Genomic DNA, 11,076 nt, shown 5'->3' with positions numbered 1-11,076 from the left:
AATAAATAGATAGGTGGGTGGGGGAGGAGACACCCAACCTGAGGGGGTGGGCAGGTGAGCAAGGGAGGAACTGCCTATTCTCCCTGCCTCCGCCCCACTAAGTCTACGCCCTCACTGGAGGACTGGTAATAGAATCACAGAGAACACAAAAACAAATAAAACTTGGTCACCTGGAAGCTGCCACCCGAGCCACAGCTCCCGACTCTTCCAGTCCTGGGCTCCCCACACAGCTCTATCAATGCCCCCTCAGTTTGTCCTGCAGCTCATCTCCTATTCCAGTCCTGGGGTTCCCACACAGCTCTGCCATTGGCCTTCATTCCTGCCCTGCAGTCACATCAGTCAAATGCCCCTCATTCAAATCCCAGAGTACCTACATTCTCCACAAATGTGGTGTTCCCTCACTTTTATTGTTGAAAATTAATGACATCAGAAATGCAGAATCATGAGGCTGAGGCAAATCTACACTTTAAATGCTACAAGTCTATCTATTTCTCCCACCACAGGTCCCTTTTATCAGCCTCTAAATCCAAGAAAGCACCTGGAGGTCTACACTTAAAATGCCACTGTGCTGCTTCAGTGTGGACCCTTACTACAGCCATGGGAGGGGTTCTCCCATTACTGCAGTAAATCCACCTCCCTGACAGGTGGTACCTAGGGTAACGGAAGACTTCTTCCATCAGTCTAGTGCTGCCTACACAGGGACTTGGGTCAGCTTAACTTCATCAGTCAGGGGTTTCACATCCCTGAACGATGTAGCTGAGTCAATCTAATTTTCTACTGTATACTAACCCTGAGTTATAGAGGCCTTCAAGAATTGTGCAGCTTCTTAAATTTCCTGCATCAATAATATATTGTGCCCCTCATTTTGGGTCTTTGTCACACATTGGCCCTGTCTAGACTAGGAGAATAAATTGTGTTTAAGAATACTTTAGCCAACATCTTTTAACTTATACATTGTTAAACACTATCTTTTAAGAAGACACAGTTTAACACCTTTAAAAACATGTTACCTTGTGGTGGTCAACCCTAGGATCCTGTTAAACAAACCTAAACTAGTGTGTAAACACCTGTTAGTTGTCATCTCTGCTACCACATTTTTAAACACAACCTATTTTCCTAAACTAGACAGAACCATTGCATCCGACGCTTGGGTCTTGGCAGGTTGAGAGATATACGTGTAGCCCCACACCTACATGACTGCTGTTCCAGTTCTGAACCCCCTTCACTCTGCTGCCTCTCAGTGCTGGCCTACAGCAGTCCCTGCTGGGCTTATAAGACTGGATACTTAGAAATGTTAACTGGTTTCAAGCCTTTTACTTCCAGGCCTAAGATGTGTGGTATGGGGGAATCATGATTTTCTCAAATTTATCTCATGCAAGGTGGTCTCCTCAAGGCAGAGCCACAAGGATTATGGGACTACTAGTAGGGGAGGAGATAACCAGAACTCCCTTCTGCCTTACATTCAGTGGGGAGTGCCCTCTTTCCCAGGAAGCAGCACTAGGATGCAGACTAGACAAAGACTTGCTCAGAAACACAGGGGGACACTTTCAAAGCAGCTTTTATTCACAAGCACAAAAACCAAAGATGCACAAATAAGCTAGTTGCTGCAGAGTTTTCAGGAAGCAGGTGGCTCTTCTGCTCAGTTGCAGCACACTGATGATAATGGTGGGGAGCAGTCCTGGAATACAGCTAGCCAAAAACTCCCACACACCGAGTGTTACGCAACCTCGACCAGGAAGGCCAGCAGAGGATTCCAGTTTCAGGAGGCAGCCACGCTGCCTGTCCCAGCCCCATGTGGGGGCAGCGTCATTGGAGGCAGGAACATGGCTTTTAGCTTCCCGGACATGTTTGCAATCTCTGGATCCTGGGACTCATAAGATTTTATTAGTCTAGCAAATTTCAGGACCCCTAAGAGAGAGAAGGGGAAGAAAGCAAACAACTCAGAACAAATCTAAATGGTGACAAGATTCCCCAGATGGTAGGTTTACCAAGGATACCATCCTGTGGCCAGACAAAGGAGCTGCAGCTGTAGGTGGAGAATCCTGCGCAAGGAACCAACAGCTAAACTGAGATTTTGCTCGCATTGCCCATTCCCCTAGACCCACGTGGCTGTGTGCTCCCTGCCCCAGGAGGGACCCTCAAACACAAAGGGAGGAAAGGGAAACCTTCCACAGCCCAGATCTGCCCTGCCCTCCCAACCAGGGCAAACCTACCTTCTCCATCATTACTGAAGCCATAGGCTTTGATCACATCCTGCTGGATCTGGGTGGCCACGGGCAGCAGGAACTGCAGCATCTTGCCCATGTCATTGCAGGCGTTATCCCGGGCCTCCTCCAGGCGCTGGGCGTTCTCTGGGGAGCCGAAGGCCTTGATGACCTCGGCCAGAACCGCTAGGGACAGACAGGCACAGCAGTGAGAGCCGCCGCGGCGCCCAAGCCGCCCTCCCCGGGGCGCTGGAGCCCTCCCCTCTGTGCCGGGGGAGCCGAGGAGTCAGGCCCGCTCCTGGCCCTGGGAGGGGGACAGGGGCTCCCGCTTCCCCTCTGTGCAACGAGCGAGACGCTGGGCATCGCGCAGCACGCGGCTGCTGCCGCATTTTGCTGGGGGCCGGACAAGTGTCGGAGGGGGCACAGGGGGGAGGCCGCTCTCCGCCGGCCGCCCGCGCCCTCACCTTTCACCTGCTCAGCGCCCAGTGAGCCCGGCGGGGGCTGGGCCGGAGTAGCCATGGGGCGCTGCAGGCTGGACATGGGGCGGGATCGCTCATATCAGCGCGCCCCGGCGGCGCAGCGGGCCCCAGCCAGGCCCATGGGCTCGGCCAGGCGGGGGAAGCTGCCTCGGCAAGGGATCGAGCCTGCGCCGCCGGCCCGCCTCCTGACGTCTAGCGGCTGGGAGGAATCACGGCTGTGGGGGAGGGACCGCGAGGAGATGCTGCCGGAGACGGGGAGGGGAGGGGAGGGGTCCCCGCTGCCCCTCTCCTGCGCCCCGCGGAGGGGCAGGCTCTGCACAGTAGCCCCATCTACGCCCCCCGCCGCGCCAGCAGGCCGCGCTATTAGCTGGGCACGGCGCCCCGCCCCGCCCCGCCCCGCCCCGGGGAGCACTTTGTACCCCGCGCTGCTTATTCGCAACCCCGAGTCCCCCCCCCGCAAGATCCCGCAGCGCGCCAGAGCACAGCCGGACTCGCTCCCGCTCTGCCATTCACCCGCTAAGAGGCTTCCCGGCGGGCCGGGGAACCTGCTAGACAAATACTAAAAGAGCTGAAATCACTACGGCTGCGCTCCGAGCGCGGCTCCCCACCCCGGCCGCACAGCGCTGCCGCTGAGGGTGACTTGCAAGCCAGGCACGTAACGCTCTTGGCGGGTCTGGACAACGCCCACAGAGACGTCGGGGCCCCCCCGTGCCCCGCGGTTCCTATTTTGAGCCCCGCAAAATAGGCCTTTTGAACAAATGAGCCATATGTAGATGAGGTGGTTTCCTATTGGTGTAAAGGAAAAGACGCGCCCCCGGCCGCCCTGGCGTGCGGAGAAGGGGAAGAAAGGCCGAGACGTACGGGAAGGGGAGGGAGGGGGCCGTTGCCTGGCGCAGCCGCAGGCGCCCAGCGCTGGTTTTCGGTCTAGAAGGGAGGTTGGGAGACGTGGTAGAGCCCCTGGTACGTGCACGGGAGTGCGCTGCCTGTAGCGAATTTAGCTCTGCGCCAGTAGCGCCAGTAGCGCGGTGCTCTCCGCGTACGCAAGACGGGCAAGAGCTTTTTAGGGGGTATGGGGAACCTGAAAGATTTGGGGCTAGCTTCACCCCTAAAGGGCGGGGCGGACCGGGGTGGGGCTCCGCTCCGCTCCCTAAAGGAGGAGGACACGGCTAGGGCGGGCAGTCATTTTTCCCAGGGCTTTAACAGCACAATGCATATGCTAACGAATTTAAATAGAGACTTTAAGTTTGTTAGCATATGTATTGTGCTGTTAAATTGGCCAGGAGTCTTCAAGATGGTGGGGACGGGGACAGAAGGTGTTTAAACAGTGGTTTTGATTCTGATTCTCCCCGCTGGTCTGAATTATCCATGACATTCATACTGCATCACATCAAGTCCAAATCATTAGGGGAACGCCTCTGCTTGCACTGATCAGAAGATGTTCGGGTTCTGATGTCAGGCCAGTTCTGCAGCTTGACAGGAATAGGTGTTGTCCCCAGTTTACATAGAATTCTTTGCAGCCAAACTAATCTAACATGCATTTTGCTGAATGGAACTGGAGCAGCAAAACAAAGAAAACAAATGCCTCCTTTTCCAGCTTTGTGGGTGAGAGAACTATAAGTGAAGATTATAATGCTGGAAACCGATGACCTTAAACCAGCTACCTCAGGAATCGGCCAAGAATTTTGCTGAAAACATGTCCTTCATCTTAGCAATGGGGCTAAGACTGATAACGCATCTGCCTACCTTTATTTGAATGATGCTCCTTCTAATCTGACAGCTCAGGCATTGTCAGTTTAATCTAGAACAGTTTGGAAACTAATTCTGTAAACCCTTAATCATTTGATCAATCCCATTGAAGACAATGGGACTATTTGCATGTCTGTGGACCACTTTTATGGTAAGAGTTTCAGGAGTCTGTTCTGTTCCTATAAAGGAAGTTGAATCTCCCATTGAAAGGCAATGTTTAGGTACAATATCGTAATGCAGTTTAGGATATAGTTCTATTTAAAATTTGTCTTTTAATAAGTCATACATATGCTGACATGGCTCCTCACCCAACTCCCATATTCCATATAAACAGTCTGAAATACTACATATTTTGGGGGAAAGTGAGTAGTTAAGCATGTTGAAGTTTGTATATACAAACACCCATTTCATCACTGTACAGGAAAATATAGCTGAACTTAATTTTCTATGGAATTTGAAGAAAGTTTAACAGCCACAATTGTTTTCTGTGTTATTCAGTGTGAACCTGAAAAAATTACATGCTTTCTAAGAGAAAAGAAAAGGAGTACTTGTGGCACCTTAGAGACTAACAAATTTATTAGAGCATATGCTTTCGTGAGCTACAGCTCACTTCATCGCATGCATTCGATGAAGTGAGCTGTAGCTCACGAAAGCTTATGCTCTAATAAATTTGTTAGTCTCTAAGGTGCCACAAGTACTCCTTTTCTTTTTGCGAATACAGACTAACACGACTGCTACTCTGAAACCTGTTATTAAGACACATACATAACCTCATGAGCAGAGGGTGGGGAGAATACCCTCCCCCATTATGACCAGCAAAATAATAATAATAATTAATAATAATAAAATCTCAAAGAGGCAGAGGTTCACAGATTTGCAAACCTAAAAACCTGTGTTATGCTTTAAATCACCTCAGCACATACCAGGTCTATGAACATTAAAAAGTAAACTGCAAAGGAACACTGAAGCCCATTAACCTGAATGTGTGCCAGCCAGTATGCCCTCACTGACTAAAGGTGCAGTCACTTGAATAGCTAAAAATTAACCTTGCCCTTTTAGCTAAAGAGAGTCATGTCACTGACTCCATCTCTGTTGTTACATAACAGATTACAAAACTCCAGTGGGGCATGGCGCTGGAACATAGGGTCTCAGGTATGTGGTGTGATTTTTCATAGATTTATAGATACTAAGGTCAGAAGGGACCATTCTGATCATCTAGTCCGACCTCCTGCACAACGCAGACCACAGAATCTCACCCACCCACTCCTACGAAAAACTTCACCTATGTCTGAGCTATTGAAGTCCTCAAATCGTGGTTTAAAGACTTCAAGGAGCAGAGAAGCCTCCCTCAAGTGACCCATGCCCCATGCTACAGAGGAAGGCGAAAAATCTCCAGGGCCTCTCCGATCTGCCCTGGAGGAAAATTCCTTCCCGACCCCAAATATGGCGATAAACCCTGAGCATATGGGCAAGATTCACCAGCCAGATACTACAGAAAATTCTTTCCTGGGTAACTCAGATCCCATCCATCTAATATCCCATCTCAGGGGATTAGTCCTATTTACCCTGAATATTTAAAGATCATACCATCTCCTCCATAAACTTATCGAGTAGAATCTTAAAACCAGATAGATCTTTTGCCCCCACTGCTTCCCTTGGAAGGCTATAATCTTCAGAATCTCTTTTGGGAATAGTCATGTAGGTGAATTCATCTTGGTATCTGAAGTTATGAATATTAGCTATGTTTACTACATGTTTGCTCCTATGGTAATGCTCACAAGGTATTTAGCCAGCACATGAAGGGACAAGTCAAGTTGAATGGCCCATCAAGGAACACTTAGCTCACAATGGACCCTGGAAAACACCTGTCTACACTTAATGGATTTTTTGTGAATGTTCTAACTAGAATATGTGTGGGGGTGGTGGACATGTAACTTGCCCATGTGACTCCAAACACCATCTTTCACAGTAAGAACAGATTTCCCTTTACTTGGCACTTGGCAGAAGCTAAAAGGCCCTGGCCTGGAACCATATCCACTTTGCTTTTTTCCTGCTCCAGTCTTTTTCCTGCTCTAGCCTCTGGACTATGAAAATATACTAATAGGAGCATTCTAACCAAGGGACTGAGGACTTTAAGGTAATCTGGAGCCTTCATGACAGGTTTCAGAGTAGCAGCCGTGTTAGTCTGTATTCGCAAAATGAAAAGGAGTACTTGTGGCACCGTAGAGACTAACAAATGTATTTGAGCATAAGCCGATGAAGTGAGCTGTAGCTCACAAAAGCTTATGCTCAAATAAATTTGTTAGTCTCTAAGGTGCCACAAGTACTCCTTTTCTTTTTGGAGCCTTCATATTTCCTTGATCCTTTGCAGATGGACTTATGAGTTGGATATGGTACCTAGACTGTTCTAGCCTCATTGATTGCTGATTTCTCCCTTGCAATGAACAAAGATCAGATGTCTGCTTTCTCATATGATCCAGCAGCCTTTGATACCCGTGGTATAAGCAATATAGCCCTTGCTTGAGTGGTTTTGTTCTTTCCTCTCCAAATGTCAAAGCCTGTTCCCATTGAACTCAATAGCAAAACTCCTTTTGATCTCAATGGGAACAGGATTTTGCCCCAAAAGATCAGAGAATGTGATTTTAATCAATTGCTTATTTGTCCAGAGACAGTTCACATGCATGTTCTGCCAGGTTGATTTTGATTGCTCCTCCTGTATGACATGCTGAGGAAAATAATAAAACAATTTGGGCTGTAGTTCTATCGAGATGTACATGGCACACACACAGTTCTATGCTTCTTTTCCATCAAACCCAGATGCTTTCCTAATGCCTGGTGGACAGCAATACTTAGAGAAAGGCAAGGGGGCAGAAGCTTAGTTTGGGGGAAGCTTACTTTGGACATAAGGGAGGCACTGATAGTGTGTTAAGGGAAAGTGGGGGTGATTGTCCTTCCCATCCTTCTTTCATTTAAGACATTTTAAGAAGTTTTCAATTTGGGGTGCTGCTGGATCCTCAATGACATCTGGAAGTACAGGTGGCACCAGGGGCCCAAAGCATCATTTTACAACTGCATCTGTTGTAAAATTTTAGACAAGTAAGGGGGCTGTCGGAGTGGATGGGAAGAGCATGGGGGCCCCGGGCTGGGGCCAGGGTGGAGTCACATGGAGGGTCAAGTGGGGCGGTCACGTGCCCTCTCTTGTGTCCCTCCCATGAGTGCAAGAAATGATTTCTATTTGCACCACTGCTCTGCAAACTCACAGCAATGTCTAGCATTGAGGTGTGGAGGTGCTGCCTCTCAGCTCCTGGACATGCCCATCTCCTCCATACCCAGGTTGGCATTAGGAAGTGCTGGGTTGCAGAAAGTACAGTAGAATCTCAGAATTACAACTGACCGGTCAATCACACACCTCATTTAGAACCGGAAATATGCAATCAAGGAGCAGCAGAGTCAGAGACCCCCCTTTCCCCACCCCAAAAAAAGCAAGTACAGTACTGTGTTAAAAATACACTACTAAAAATAAAGGGAAAGTTAAAAAAAAAAAAAGCTTTGACAAGGAAGGAAACTGTTTCTGTGCTTATTTCATTTATATTAAGATAGTTAAAAGCAGCATTTTTCTTCTTCATAGTAAAGTTTTAAAGCTGCATTTAGATAATGCTCAGTTGTAAATTTTTGAAACAACCACCACAGTGTTTTGTTCATAGTGAACAACCTCCATTCCTGAGGTGTTCGCAAGTCTGAGGTTCTACTGTACTGCTCATACCCCAGACATACTGCATCTGCCAGTACTCCAACCTCATATTAGGGGGCACTTTCTCCCCTCCCCCAATTTGGTGTTATGGGCTACTGTGCTCCAGGAGGTGCTACTCTTCATATATTGCCCCATCTCCTAGCAAGCAGGTTGGCGTAAAGGGGGTTTTCTGCTGTTAGGGGCAGCATTGTTCATCATGCTCTGGCCCTGCCTCTTCTCCCCCACACTCTGTTTTGCCACTGGGGGGTGCTGTGCTACTTAAGGTATTGCCCTTCATATTCTGGCTATGCCTCAGATTTCTACACTTCTCTAATATTGGGGGTACTTGACTGATGGGGTGTTGCCTTTTGTTCCCTGGCCATCTCCATCTCCTCCACACCACAACCTGGCACTAGGTGCTGCTAAAAGTGTCACCTTTTTTTCATATCATGCACAGGTCCCTTATCTCAACACCTCAGGCTGGCAGTCATGGGTGCTGTGTTCTCAGAGAAGCTGCCCTTCATATCTTGCACATGTCAAATCTTTCTATAACCCCCAACTTGCTCCCCCCATTGGGGGCCCTATCTCAGAGGTGTCACCCTTCATGTCTTGGCCACATCCCATCTCCCTACACCCCATCCTGGAGCTAGTGCCACTGTGCATCTGGGGGACCATGCTCCATTTTCACACACTGCAGTGCAGTGTGCTGTTTTTCACATCCCCTTACTCCCAGCTCCTTTGAAATGAACACAAGAAAGTCAGTTTCTGGAAGGGTTTTTTGTTTGGTTGCTTTTCTTTTTTAAGAGCTTCATATATATATTTATATATATAAATTATTAGAATGCATGTTGGGGGCTGGGAACGTGGGGGACTTTGGGTATTTTTCCATAGCTTTTTTTAATGTTTTAAGTAAATATATATATGGGGACAGATCGAGATATACAACTGTGAGATCAGACACACATACACACACGGATTGGAGAGTCACAAATTGCTACGCAAAACTGCCACGTCTAATGGGATGTGCATGAGTTAAAGTACATCAATTGGAATGGGTGAAGGGAAAGGGGCAGCCACCATCTTGAAAACAGTCCCAGGATATCCTGTGTCTCTTGACCACATCAACCCTCCCAAGTGGGCTGGGAGGGAGAGGGACAATTACCATCTCAAAAACAGTCCCATGGTGCTTTGCACCTTCTGGCAATGTTTGTTCCCTCAAGGTGAGAGAAAATACAGCCACCTTCTTGAAAACAGTCCTGTGGTGCTTTGCACCTCATGGCCAGGCCCAGTCCCTCAAGAGTTGTGTGGGAAAGTCACACTGTCCATTCTGAAGAGTTCCAATGGTGCTGGCATCTCTTTGCCACATTCACTCCTGAAAGGGTTTGGAGTGCGGGAAGCAGCATTGCCCATTTTTTGAAAAGTCCCATGATGCCTTGCACTTCTAAGCCGTATCTTACATCAAACAGGGTGGGATGGGGCCAGTTGGAAAAGCAATTCCATCAGGGTCTGAGTGGTTGCCTCATGGCCATGTTTGCTCGCTCAAAGAAGCAGAAGGGGCTGCCGCCCTGTGGAGAAAAGTTTCAAGATGCCTTCCACCATTTTTTTTTTAAATTGAACACAATCACTTTTAAAAGAGAAGATGGAGCAGCACCCATTTTGAAAAGGGACTCCCATGATCCCCTTTGTACCACCAGCTCTTTGCAACACCAACTTTGTCTCTTTCAGTGCCTCTTTCAAAGTCCAGCCAGTGCTCCAAGCTTTTTGTTGGTGTTTTACTCCCTACCCCACTTCTCTCCCCTCCCACACTTTGCTCCCAGGGTGGCTATCTTGTTTTCTCCACCCCTTCTTGTCTTGCACGGTGCTGAGTAGGATCAGGATATATCACTCTACAGCTTCCCCTCCCCCAGGATTTTGTTGGTTGGTTGCTCCCCTGGAAAGGGAGACATGATGATGTCATTGTGAGGGTTGTGGTCCGTTTAAAGGGGTTTGTCACTTTCTTTCTTCAGGTGACTAGGCGAGGCAAGGCAATAGCAGAATGAAGGAAAAAGATGGAGAGAGAGAGAGAGAGAGAGAGAGGATTTAATATTGTGAATTGTATTTATTCAAGTCAATTTAGTCCCTGATAAAATTGCTGGCTCAGTAACTGAATCTTTGGTAAATCCCCAGAGCAGTACAACCCAGTCACTTCTGAACACACACATATTGCTCCCCTGCAATGTGCTCTCCCTGTCCCGGAGACAGCCCCTCACAGAGGAGAGGGGGGAATCCAGCTCTGTGGCCCTTTCAGTCCTCTGACAACGAGGAGATCAGTTAGTAGTGCCAATTGTGCTGCCAGCTTTTGTGAAGCAGGCATTTGCCCCTCCTAAGAACAGGGCTGAGACCTCACGTACTCATTTAGCATGAGGGCCATGGAAAGCCATCAGATGTGAATGACTTTCAATTGCTACCAACCTGGGGCCATAGTGGAACTGTTGCACCCTAGAAGTGAAAGACTCCATATTCTAGTCCCCCCAAACCTGGGATCTGATTGGAATTGATACCTTGAGGCAGGGGACCTCCTATCCCATTCCCTTATCCCATTAATTTCCCCATCCTGGGGCCAGATTTGAACCAGTGCCCCACAGGCAAAAGGTTTTATATCCCAATCCCACGAGCAGTGGGTTCTACACACCTGTAATAATCCTCCTGTGTAGGGAGTGGCACTCCATGCAGAGGGTGATGGGCGTGAAGCCATTGCTGCTGCTCCAGAGCCAGACGCTGCAGCTCTGCTGACTGTGCATGCATGGCCTGAAGCTGATGAGCTGCGGACATGGGAGCAGAGAGAGATCCTGGCAGGTCCCTGTAGGGAGCAGCTACAACCAAAGAAAAGCAAGAAAAAGAACACATCATGTCATATTATCAGCCCCATCATCATCCA

General features: G+C 48.6%; 2 protein-coding genes and 1 non-coding gene across 8 annotated transcripts in view; all 3 read right to left on the bottom strand.

The window, feature by feature from the left end:
* Positions 1-1,540: 1,540 nt before the first annotated feature.
* Positions 1,541-3,022, bottom strand: C1H12orf57 (chromosome 1 C12orf57 homolog). The gene is made up of 3 exons (XM_038409453.2): positions 2,669-3,022; positions 2,214-2,390; positions 1,541-1,908 (listed from the first exon to the last, which is right to left on the bottom strand). The coding sequence occupies exons 1-3, from the start codon at positions 2,742-2,744 to the stop codon at positions 1,760-1,762; spliced, it is 402 nt and encodes a 133-aa protein (XP_038265381.1). The 5' UTR covers positions 2,745-3,022; the 3' UTR covers positions 1,541-1,759.
* A 180-nt stretch (positions 3,023-3,202) lies between these two features.
* LOC119850280 lies at positions 3,203-3,263 on the bottom strand. The gene has a single exon (XR_005290805.1). It is a non-coding gene; the product is annotated as a U7 small nuclear RNA (small nuclear RNA).
* A 5,658-nt stretch (positions 3,264-8,921) lies between these two features.
* Positions 8,922-11,076, bottom strand: part of ATN1 (atrophin 1) — a 71,548-nt gene continuing 69,393 nt past the window's right edge. For all 6 annotated transcript variants that reach the window (XM_038387151.2, XM_038387155.2, XM_038387153.2 and 3 more), the window contains 2 exons: positions 10,831-11,011; positions 8,922-10,169 (listed from right to left, as the gene is read on the bottom strand). In XM_038387151.2, coding sequence (XP_038243079.1) covers positions 10,136-10,169; positions 10,831-11,011 — 215 coding nt within the window. In that variant the 3' untranslated portion in view covers positions 8,922-10,135. The remainder of the gene's footprint in view (positions 10,170-10,830; positions 11,012-11,076) is intronic.

Source organism: Dermochelys coriacea, chromosome 1 (assembly GCF_009764565.3).
Source record: "Dermochelys coriacea isolate rDerCor1 chromosome 1, rDerCor1.pri.v4, whole genome shotgun sequence".
In the NCBI taxonomy this organism is placed as follows: Eukaryota; Metazoa; Chordata; order Testudines; family Dermochelyidae; genus Dermochelys; species Dermochelys coriacea.
Note: the sequence above shows the minus strand (reverse complement) of the source record. Positions and strands in the feature narration are given on the sequence as shown.